Source organism: Antennarius striatus, chromosome 13, assembly GCF_040054535.1.
Source record: "Antennarius striatus isolate MH-2024 chromosome 13, ASM4005453v1, whole genome shotgun sequence".
NCBI lineage: Eukaryota > Metazoa > Chordata > Actinopteri > Lophiiformes > Antennariidae > Antennarius > Antennarius striatus.
In genome coordinates this window covers 17062501-17075056 of record NC_090788.1, presented here as the reverse complement: position 1 = coordinate 17075056, position 12556 = coordinate 17062501, and the positions used below count along the sequence as shown (strand labels likewise).

The 12556-nt window shown below is 40.6% G+C and overlaps 1 protein-coding gene across 1 annotated transcript in view; it reads right to left on the bottom strand.

Annotated features, from left to right (window-relative positions):
• Positions 1–12556, bottom strand: part of frem2a (FRAS1 related extracellular matrix 2a) — a 57317-nt gene that overhangs the window by 4552 nt on the left and 40209 nt on the right. The window contains exons 7-16 of the mRNA XM_068331492.1: positions 9357–9506; positions 9059–9268; positions 7953–8150; positions 7385–7549; positions 7044–7226; positions 5866–5996; positions 5337–5495; positions 4481–4784; positions 3360–3491; positions 2644–2975 (exon numbers count right to left, since the gene is read on the bottom strand). Coding sequence (XP_068187593.1) covers positions 2644–2975; positions 3360–3491; positions 4481–4784; positions 5337–5495; positions 5866–5996; positions 7044–7226; positions 7385–7549; positions 7953–8150; positions 9059–9268; positions 9357–9506 — 1964 coding nt within the window. The remainder of the gene's footprint in view (positions 1–2643; positions 2976–3359; positions 3492–4480; positions 4785–5336; positions 5496–5865; positions 5997–7043; positions 7227–7384; positions 7550–7952; positions 8151–9058; positions 9269–9356; positions 9507–12556) is intronic.

Below are 12556 nucleotides of genomic sequence, written 5' to 3'. Positions count from 1 at the left end.
CAGTGGGCAGAGATGTGGGCTTGCATTGTTCTTTTCTATTTTGGTTTCCCCAGCTTCTGTTTATTAGAGTAAACCATTATTGAAACACATATGTTATCTATTAAAGATAGAGCTCTGTCCAAGTACCAGAAAAAATGTATAACATACATCTTTCAAAATTTCATATGTCAAATCTAATTCCACTGCAAAATAAACCAAAAAAAAACAAAACTTGACAAAATGCTTGCCCTGTATTTTGTATACACTATTGTCAAAGCTGCTAACCTTATTTCTAAAAATGAAACACAGAAAATTGCAACATTTTGATAGCATTTGCATTAAAAAATATATACATTAATTCTTAACTTGACCTCAATTAAAGACTGAGAACCTAATGAAAAAAAATGTCAATGCTCCCATGATTGTGTCACATTTCTTTCCACCTCCCTCTCCTTTACTTAAAGTCTCAGAAGAATAATTTTCTCCAAATAAATGGAAAGTTTAATAGTCACATGATCAGATTGGATTTATTCATATTATTCATATTCTTTAGCTTGCGAGTTGTATGAGATAACAGAAGGTGTAACTATCCCATCCGAATGAATAACTGGAATCACTTAAATTTATTTTGTGCCCTGGGATTTTTCTTTAATTTTCTTTGGCAAAATGTCAACATAAAAAGCAACTGAAGCAAATTGCAGGTTCAGTCGCACCTTCATTTGTGAGACACAGACAACCCACACAATGAAGAGTCAATGTTTGGGTAAAAGAGCAGATTCTGAAAAGTGTATGAAGTTGGAAAAATATATGAGAGGCATTTCAAAATATTTTTTAATTTGTGAAATGTTATTAGAAGGTCGAACTACAACACAAAAAGTAGAGCTGACAGTGATTAAAAACGGCGTTTGAAACACTGCAAGTATTTCTGCAGCAGCCACTGGGTGTCTCTGTTCTCTAACATTAAAACAGCTACTTTGCGAACCTCAACTACAGTATGTACAGTTACTTCTGTCATTAAAAAGACAGAATAGACAAACATTAGAAGAATTACTAGCCAGATGTTAACTGAGGAGGGGAGGAGATTTAACAGCTAGAGAAATTAAAAAAAGGAATTTGATAGAAGGTGTTTTTGATATTTTTTGGACCAATAAATCTTCATTATCTGACCACATACACACTACCATCCAGTCTGATTTCTAAAAACTATTTAGAGCACCACAACATTAAGATTCTGATCCATCTCGGTGGGCATGAGGTCTCTGCAGACTTGTGAAATCGGTGAATCAGAAACCAAATGAGAAATTAAATGACTGCTAGCGGAGTGACAAACTCGGCCCTAGGGGTTTACAAATCCATGATTTTATTACATCGACCTCCTAAAATAATTTTACACCAACCGGAACATCGTAAGGCTTGGAAAATATTCATAGGAATAAAATTATGAATGGAATTTTAAATGTATAATGTCTTGCCCTTTAATTCTGTAGTGAAATAAACCTTTTATTTACTCCCTAAAACGGCAGTAACGTAGACAGAAAACAAAAATCATTTTGACCATACAGCCAGAGACTTTAACATCTTAATTTGTTTTGTGCTCTTTGAGTTGTAATTTAGCACTGGGTTTGTCACACACACATGTGCACACACACACACACGCACACATACCCTTGACCCATGCAACAACATGACAGTGATCTCCCTTAATGAAGGGGGTTGATGTCCTGTGGATGACGGCCATCGTGTGTAACTCCGTGCGAATCACTCTTGCTGTGACTGGGAACAAGTAAATTAATGTCTTACTTTGTCTACATCTCTTTCTCACTCTTCAAACACGCACGCACACACGCACGCACGCACGCACGCACACACACACACACACACACACACACACAACACCCACACTCGGCAGTCTGATCAGCAACGAGAAGCTCACAGATCAAAGGGTGGAGGAACACAAAAGAACAGCAGGACACGAGCAAAGGAGCAAGGGTCTGCCTTCAAATCTAACCATAACAATAAGCAGCATGAGAACGCTGCAGCTCTGTACAGCGTTAGATACAACCACAGAAAACAGCCACTGGAAGTTAGCATCTAAATGACAAACGGACAGTCTGACCCCTCTGACCTCTGTGGTGAGTTCCATTATCCTACCACAGCCAGTAAAAGCAAACAGCAGCAAAGCCGCTCCATTTCTGCTGGAATCCTAGGGTGTAGGTGTGTTCAGGATGTCAAAAGAATAAAATGCTTTCACAGATTTCTTCTTAATCTAGGATTTAATGTGACACATAAATGCTGAGCTCTGATTGGTTGGCATGGATTTGTTTCAGTGGGTATGTTTTGTTGCGTATGTGCGCACACACATTAAAAGGTGTCAATCACACATTGAGGCTCGGAGCTGGCAAACAGACACGCACACGCATGCACGCACGCACGCACGCACGCACACACACACACGCAGTGAATGAGATGTAAAGCAAGCAAACAAATACAGAGCCATTCTGTCTGCTAGGCGCTCTCATTCAGAAATCGGTAAATAGACTAAACATACATCCAGAAACACACACACAGGTGGACACACACAAAGGATAACAGTCAAACAGATGTACACACAAACCCTAGATTGGAATTTATACACACACGGGATGTCAAAAGACACAGGCGTACCTGTCCATCAGTCCCTATCGTGCCTCCGCAGTCAGTGAGCAGCTCAGACATGTGGTAGTAACTGGTGAACTCCCATAGACAGGCTTCCAAGTTGAGATTCCGGTAGAAGCGTAATGTCCTGTTCCCTCGCAGGGAGCTGCTGAACTGGTAGGGCGCTGCCTCCCCCACACTCTCATGGCTACGCGTGGAAGCCGTGATGAAGCTGTGACCAGTCGTGACCTCCTCGTAGTCAAGCAGGTTGGAGCAGCGGTGGTTTCCGACCCGGGTTCCGTCGGGACTGAGAGTTAGTTCAAAGTTCATGAGAGGCCGAGTGGAGATTACAGGAAGCATGCCTGCGAGATAAAGAGGATGAGATTCCGACTGTGCTCGGCTACCTTTGATATCCAGAGAAAAATTACTATTTCAAAAAACTTGGAGGAAAGAAATAGTCAAGTGAAGAAGGGTGAAGAGATGAAAAGAAAAGCAGGGGAGCAAAGAGAAAAAAAGGAAGAAAGAAACCTGGAGGAGACGAGGAAGTAGGAAACTGATTAAAAATCAAGAAGGAAATGTTAGGATGCAGGTGAGCTGGAGGGTTTCTACAGCAGGGTTAGATGCAACCCAGCAAGATCTATATTCTGGCTGTCATGCAGTCTACGAGGATCCCCAGACGTGAATATTACACTACATTACACTTCACTTCATCTCTGGTACGTGTCCTGCCTCCAGCTCCCACCTACCATCTATGTGAGGCATGGTGACAGTCACTTTGATGAGGTTTGGGTGTTTTGGGTCTTCTGCTCCAGTGTAGCGTAGCTTAGCCGAGAAAGGTTCGGCACCGACCGTCCCCATTTTACGAGGTTGGCACATTCCTTTGTAATAAAAAAAACAAACATAATAATTACTTAGAGATCAATCCTACTAAAGTTACTTTTCTTATTATATAGTGTTTTTCTCATGAAACACTATAAGTGTGATTGAGTCAGTCACTGTAGTTATTTCCACAATAGCTTGTGACCTCCGCGTGAAAGTGTCACCGAATATGATGCATTCAGGGACTGTAGTTGTAGTGAGGGCGGCAAAATCAATAACACAGAAAGAGAACAGGAATGACTTCTTATTTTTTTCTTTCGAGAAAAGAATGAGTGCTCTGACCTTTCCTCACAGCACATATTTGGTAGTGTCACGTTACTGAGTTGAGAAAATGGTGCCTGTCGCTCTTCTGCCACACACTCCTAAATCTTTATCATTTGCTCGGATTTTTCAGTCATTTATTCAGGCACTGAATAAATCTATAATACATCTATAATCTATAATAAATCCTCTATATTTACAACAGTTTGTTTAAATACAATTTTTACAACGTCATACTTTATACTCCACTATAATTTCAGTAGTTATAGTGACCTCATGCTTTGCAGATCAGTCTTTTAAATACAGAACATGATCTCCACAAATTATTTATAGCTGTATATTAAAATCCCTAAAATTAGGTCCATCCTGACCAACTATAACAGTAAAAGCCTACGTGGTAATAAACCATTAAGTTTATATACTTAAATATGCTTGTATTCTACATTAAATGCTGTTCAAAATGGATTTCTGTGTAATTGAAAAATCTGAGCAAATCTGAGAACAAACTTTGTCAGGAGGAGCGTTCCAGTGATTTAGTTGTATTTGTCTTTTACTGTGATGCGTCTGTAGAGTCGACACAGCTCATTTAAAAGCACTGTTCTTGGGCGCTGCTTGAAGAACAAAGCCGTCTTGTTTCTTGTTGCAGCAAGAGGTCCAACCTGTGTTTAATTAATCAACTGGAAAACAACAGAATTTTAGAAATGGCTCTTGGTTGTTCTGTGCTCACCTTCCTCCTGGCTGATGGTGACGATGGGGCTGCTCAGCTCCAGACCCCCTTCCCCATTAGAATTAACAGCCCTTGCAGCACACTGGACCCTGGAGCCTGCCTGGAAGTACACTGAGTCTAACGTGATCATCTTGGAGGACGTGAAAAAGGTGTCAAAGTCCACCTCCCTCATGGGGCTGGTGACGCCATTGGGGCTAGCCGGGGCACTGATGAGCCAGCGATAGCGGGTCAAGGTATTGTTGATGTGTTCGCTGACACAGATAGAGCCTGTTTTGTCATAGTCCGGGTATTTTGTGTTGCAGGCCTGCAGGATGGATGAGGATGATAGAGAGAGTGGGCGGGAAGGCAGGGAAAGCAGATGATGGGGAGGATACAGCAGACGCCAGAGGACAAAAAGAGAGAAAGGCTTGGATTAAAAAAAAGAACAAGTAGAAAACTCACAAAGGAAATTCAGGAAATGTTTTCCTGTTATTTTGATTTTTTTTCTGCACTTAAACTCTGAGAATTAGTTGTATAACCGGAACTATAGTTAAATGAGGTGGAAAACTTTCTGAAGTGTTTCTGTGGATTGTCTTGAAAAGTTGCGGACACAGCCACACACACACACACACACACACACACACACACACACACACACGCACACATACCCTTGACCCATGCAACAACATGACAGTGATCTCCCACACGCACGCACACACTTGGGTCCTGGTTAGGTCCACCTTTCTCATTAGAGCAAATTCCAAGAACTTTAGCTGCAGCCTTTCAAACTGTGCTGAATTCATGAAACAAGAGATATTTCTCTTGAATATCTTCAAAGCTTTTCGAGCACCCAAATATTATTTTATGGTAGACTCACTGTGACACAGATGACGGGGTAGCCGGCCGGTGGGCGGATGTTGTCTGGCGTTCTTTCGACATCATCGTAATGAATCAGCGACACCACATGAGGCAGAGAGGGGAAAGTAACGTCGGCCATGCTGTTGGTCTCCTCGATGTAAACAATCACTTTAGTCACCTGCTCTAGGAGGAAACAGTTAACACTAATGAGGAGCACACACAGCAACACTTGTGATTTAGAGCTGGGTCTTTATAATCTCACAGTCTCTGATGATTTGTTCCCTTTTTCTTATTTCTGTCATGCTCTCTCTGTTCTTTTATTTTTATCAAGGATCTATTTATCGTTCTTTTATTTATTTCTGCCCAAAAGTAGCAGAGTGCTGTTGTGTGGCCTGAACATTCTGATCTCAGTGGGACTGACATGGCAAAATGTTGGTCCAAGTAAGAAAAAAAAAAGTGAAAACTCTTAATCTCTGCAGTCTTTCATCAAGCTGAAATTTAATATCTGGGTATTATGAGATTCTTGTGTGATGTTAGGCATTCCTGACCTGAGTTTCAGCCACCATGTTTTCATCAGGCTTCAGGTGAAGAGTAAAGGCTTCCCTCATCTCTCTGACTCCATCAAATAACACCTCCACCTCTACCAAATGCTCCTTATCCCCCTCATGGAACTCGATATCTGGGCACACACACACAGAAACAGAAGATAAACCATATGTGGAAAATATAATACAGTTTTAACATTCATCATTCATCACTAGAGTGAGCACCGGCTCAACTAAAGTATTTTTGTATCGGATGTGGAACAGGAAGTCAGGTCGTATCAAGGCCAAGAGTCTCTATTTTTAGCTGAATTTAGTTTTCAACAAAGAAATGAGAAGCTTCACAGATTTGCTAAAATCATGTTGTATTGTTGCAGAGGAATACATGCAATGCAATAAAGCACTGCAGTTTTCTATTTGCATAATGTTAAAGGTGGACACTCTCCTTGTGAGATGAGTAATGGAGCTTTGAATCGGAAATGTATTGCTCTGAAAAAATCCAAAGGCATAGGCAAAAAGGGAAATTCAGCGCTTGATGATCAAACCCTGGTGCAAAATTGGCACCATATGAATTGTAGGTCAGAAGGAATCATTTGAATAGACTGAAAGTATTCATATAAATATATCAAGAATCAATTCGGATAAGAAGGTTCGCTGCGGTAAACGGCAAGCGAATAGAAAGGAAGATTCACCCTGCAAATAAGGTATGAAATATATTGAAATTCGATTTAATATTGCATGACCCTCCACTGGACTATAGCAGAAATTACCTTTCCCCATTTGGAATGAAATTAGAAATCAATGACCCTCATCCAAATAAATCCCTATGCATACTTTAATTTATTTAACATTCCATTGGGAAGCCTTGCTCCTAAAAGTCTCATTCGCTGCTACAAAAATGCTTAACAGAAATCTATCAGAGGGATATCTGGAGGCCAGTAATAATAAAAATAATGTATCATGCAGAGTGCTTGACCACGGGTGGTGCTGGAAAGGTTTTGAGAGTCTTTTATGTGGAATGGCATATATTTAATAAACTGAATGACTGCAGCAGTGGTTTTTAATGTGCACCAATCACATTTGAACAAAACTGACTCATGCTATTTAATGCCAAGGTGTATATTTAGCCCTAAAGGCTAATGGAGGACACGGATGTCCTCTATTAGCCTTCAATGTCCTATTACCTTGAGACACTGGGTGGTAGTCCTCTCCTGAGATCGCCGACCCATCTTTGGTGTGAACACGGATGACTGACACCTTCGATGTGTCACCCACTCGCACCACGGGGATTCTCAACGTCGTCACTTCGCCGGCTTCCTTTGGTTCGCTGACACTGTACTTTGTTTTAGAAAAGCGAATGATGGGTTCTGAGGTGCACAGAGAGGAACAGATGTGTATTTAACATTTTTTAACTTGAGTTCCTTAATTATCTCTTCAAATCACAGTCAAGAATTGTGGCAAGATTTTTTTTTTTTTTTAACATTTAATTCCTCATGTTCCCCAGCCTCCCTCTCCACCCACTTACTGTCAGCTGTGTCCTTGATTTTAACGAGGGTCTCATTCTGAGCTCCCACTGAGGCACCAAACTGAGAGTCACTTTTTGGGTTCCCTAAGACCAACCGCAGTTCTTCCTCTTCCTCATACAGCGTGTCATCAACAAGTGACAGAGTACAAGGCTTCTCTGCCTCGCCTAGAAGCACAGCCAGACGGCGATGATAGGATGTGTCAAGAGAGTTTAGGTGGAAGAAAGGACAGAAGAAATTCAATCATTTCTTTTCTTAAGCAAACATCTTTTTTTTACTTCATAACACAATTCTTCAGGTTTTTTTTTTTTGGGGGGGGGGACTGTTTGCACATTAAGGTCATTTACATATTGTGCAAAATAAAATGCTAAAAAGAACAGTAGGTGATGAGTTGAATATATTTAAATTTATTTGCAAGCCCCTGTAATGTCTGCAAGGCATTGTTGTATTTTGCAAAAAAAAGAAAAAGAAAAAGTGACCAAAGAAATTGTGTACTGCCTGAAGATTAATTTAGAACATTTGGAGAATACGTTATGATTCATTGTGTACCTCTGTGATTACTGAGGTTACCTGGTAAGAAGGCGATGATGGATGCGTCTGTGTTGGGTCGCTCATCAAAGTCGGAGGCGACCTCTGCAGAAGCCTGGCGGCTGTAGCAGCGAATGGTGGATCTGTATCTGATGTCACCGCTGCGGTAGACAGTCGCTGTGATCCGTCCATCGCTCTCCTCCCCAGTGTACACCAGCTCACGGAACTGGACCTTTGGTACTGTCAGTCAACAGGAGAGTTTGACCATCACGTGCAGTATGAGGATAAGATTAATAATCTTTGATGCTGTTTGAACTGATGAGCTAGACGCTTTTTCTGAAAGAATATCATTAATGAAATAATAATAATAATAATAATAATAATAATAATAATAATAATAATAATAATAATAATAATAATAATAATAATAATAATAATAATAATAATTAATAATGTAACAGATTGGTTGAAAAATTCTGTTAATAAGGTTTTTGAATTCAGTGTAAAGTGCAAAACGTACGACTAACAAGGCTTTCATATAGTTTTTATGGAAGTCATATCCACTAATAAGTTATACTCATTCAGAAATCAGAATGCACTTGCAAAGATGTAATCATTCACATTATATATTGACATTCAGAAAAAAACAATTTACATCCACAATGACATTTCTGTTAGGTTCTTCTTTATGCTAACATATCAATGTTAAAACATGCTTGCTAGCTCTAATTATAAAATACAGCTGAGGCTGTAGGGAAAGTCATAAAATATACCAAAATGTGAACAAACAGAAATTTTGGGCTGATGACAGTTTGAGATGAAAATTCAAGAATCACAAATTATTGTAATTTTCGGAGGGGAAAATATATGCAGAACTTTGTAATAATTCACTGATTACATGTTGACGTATTTCACAGGATAAAAGAAACCTCCTAACCTGCTAGAATAAGAATGTGAGGATGATCACACTCATCAGAATTCATCTCCTCTTCCACCTTTTCTCTGCAATTCTTCCAATATTTGTCAGTGAAAAGTGTAAAAATGATCTAGTCAGACAGGTTTCATTCTCTGGGGCCCATGATCACCCAACCGGGCTAAATGCATTGCTAAAACAGTACCAAGGCTGAGAAAAAAATATGGTCACTTACAGTCAGACAGCGAGTCATTGACGAAGACGGTAGCAACCCCAGGTTCTCCCAGGATGCCGTTCACCGGCATGCGCAGGACGAGCCCGAACCTCTCCGTCCCCTCCAGCTCCGGCTGGCCCAGGTCATCCAGAATGGTGACCCTGAATGTCTGCATGCTGACTCCCGGGGCAAAATCCAGGTTGCGACTGATGCCCACATAATCAATACCAGCTGCAGGAAGCAGAGCCAGACCACAGGTTTGAAAATATGGTAAGATGCTGAGAGGTTGTAAATAATGCCAATAGAACTTGGAGCCCACCTTCTGCAGAGACAGGTTCTGCTTTGCGAGAGCGAACAGTGATGGTGCCAGGCTTGGACAAATCAGTTCCTGTCCTCCACACTTTGACCTCTACGTACCCATCGCTCTCATCTATGTGATATTCTGTCTCTCCGAAGTAAAACACTGGAGCTAGAAGAAGAGACAAATGTAAAAGCGAACTAATTAAACAATTCTTTTCTATCAATTCTTTAAAAATCCTGTCTGCTCTATGCTGCATAATTATTTGTTTCCTGTTGTTTCATCTTGTGATCCCCATGCTCGCTTGTTGGTGCATTGTTACTGTGTTTCACATCCTTCCATGAATTTCTGACTGCTTAATGTACAAACATTATGGAGTTTTTGTTGATCGCTGCACACATGGGCACAGGTGGCTTTTTAATGCTTTTTTATGGATTTTTGCACATCTCATGCTGCTTCTTGTGCCTGACAAATGTTGTTTATCCGTCAACACCATAACATACACCTTTGTAGCAGACATCATAGTTACAGCCTTCCTTTTCTACTTTAATTAGTGTTAATGTAACCTGTCTTCACGCCTTCCATGTGCACCTGTGGTGACATTACACCTGTCGGCAGCCACCCGTAGTCTGACAGGATTCGTTTGTAATACCAGTGGCTGGATTCAGAGGTCAAACAGAGACAGCCTATTAGCCCGACGTTACACTGCAGGGAGGAGTGACCTTTGAACTTTCGTTGGCCTTTCATCCCCATCATTGTTACCATTTTTCTGACAGAAACCACTAAGCACGTATAAAAACGGATGCAGTTACAACTGAAAAACAAGGAGCCAGTATTTGTGTGTGTGTGTGTGTGTGTGTGTGTGTGTGTGTGTGTGTGTGTGTGTGTGTGTGTGTGTGTGTGTGTGTGTGTGTGTGCGTGCGTGTGTGGTGTGTGTTTGTGACTGTGGCTCAGTGAGATAGTGAGACAGAGAGAGGCCCCCTAGACTGCTCAAAGGCTTGTTTGAACTGGCATTGTTTCCTGCGGCAGCAAAGTAAAAGGAGTCCAATGCGCATTTGACAGCTTCACCCCCCCTCCACCCCCACCCCTGAAAAAACCAACACTATATAAAATGTGCTGTTTCTGCTTTAAGCTGCCAGTCCTGATCACTAGACTTCTTTCGTATATTCTGACATGTAATCCAAAAATAGATGACATACTATCAGATTTTTTTTGGTGTCATGATCAAACACTTCAGCAGTCCAGAAATATTTTTTTCCTGAATATTACTTTCTGAAATGTTTTCTTTCATATTTTATTTATATACTCTTCTGGGCTCGATAACAGAAGACAAGAATAGAGTAGGCCTACTTAACTGAAAGAACTGTAAAATTAAGTGCATTTCAATTGTAAATTTAACAAAATCAGTGACTGAGGTTACAAAATCTGGTGCAGCCATTGTGTCCTCTCAGTGCATCTATCTGTCCTTTGCATTTTACACACAAACACACACACACACACACACACACACACACACACACACACACACACACACACACACACACACACACACACACACACACACACACACACACACACACACACACACACACACACACACACACACACACACACACACACACACACACACAGGTTCACCTGACAGATACAGCTCTGGGTTCTTGTGTAAATGCAATTCATTTATTGGCATAATAGTCGAATGGAAAGAAAATGACAGATTACCCAAAAAGTGAAAGAGCTAATAAGTGAGTGGTGTTTTTTTGTGTGGATGATTATTATAACACTAGTAACACATACTGGATAAAAACACCATACAAGTGATGTGGACCACATCCCTTTATGAACAATGAGACAACTAATATTCACATCTGCATTCACACATGTTCCTGATGCGCCCAAGGACTAAAAATTCTGGCAGTATGTGAAGGAGTTGAGCGATGACCGATGAGGGGGAACGGCGTCCTCTCTTGCCTTTAAGGTCATGAATGTGATTTAGCACTCTGAAGCGTGTGCGAAGTCTAGCGACGGTGCGAAGCCAAGTTGTGATAATTACTATGTGTGGGTGTATGCAGACCTTTGTATGTCACTGCACTTTTAACTACAGTTTACAGAGCATTCTCAGCTGTCCTCTACAGGCGGGCCCTGTTTTCAGAAGCTGTTGACAGATACGTTTTGCCCAAAATTGTGTGTAAATACTAGCTTGGAATCTGTGTGGCTTTTCTATATGTTATACATTTACTATTTACTGCTTCAGGTGATTTCCCTCTTGCACACTTTGCTTTTTAGAATCACAAGTCAAACAGGTTAAACCACAATCTAAGATGTGACAATCTTTTAAAAAGATAAAATTTGCACATTATTTCCACCATTCATTGGAGGTGACATCTCGTGCTTACAAGGGGTGTAAGGCACGACGTGCTAACTGATCATTTTTTGGTTACATTATTAAATTTTCCTTTTCTTTGGGCAAAATTTAGAATGAGACAATAGTAAGATAAAAGACACAGTTTATCATCATGACCTGGCTGAAAGGAAGGACAAAATGTGTCAAACACACATGGCTCTTAATATCTTAATTCAAGAAAATAAATTGTGCAGTCAGTTCATTAGTATAGTGTGTAGCGCGTATGTACAGAGACAGGAAAACCAAGATGATTCCACCCGGAAACCAAAAAGACTCATAATTCAGAGCAGACAGACTAGCAGCTTCAGCACCTGTATACTGTAGGTAGATGAGAGATCACACATCCCAGGCATCAGCCATCACTCCTAATGAGACACTCCAGATCCTAGCAACCAAACAAGAAGTAGGTCTTAAGGCATCAAGGGTCATGAGATCTGTTCATCACATCAACAACCTCTTATTAACAGGAAGACATAGCTATCACTTTCCAATAACTCTGGAGAAAAAGCACATTTGAATTGGGATATCAGGAATATAAAGGAATTACCGTTTATCATAAAAATCTATGAAAAGGTACATAAGAGAATAAATATGCAACTACATATTCTTCGTCTATGACAGACGCCCAAATGGTAGCAAGAACGCAGCCCAATGCATCAACCTCTGATTTGGACTTTAAAGTGAAGAAAAGGCAAGAAATTATAGGTAACAAACAGCCCGAAAGAAACTGATGCAACAGACATCAGAATGTTGAAGGGCCCACATTAGAGCAAAGGCTTCTTTTGACCGGCTTCAAGACTGAGTTTCTCCTTTGGTT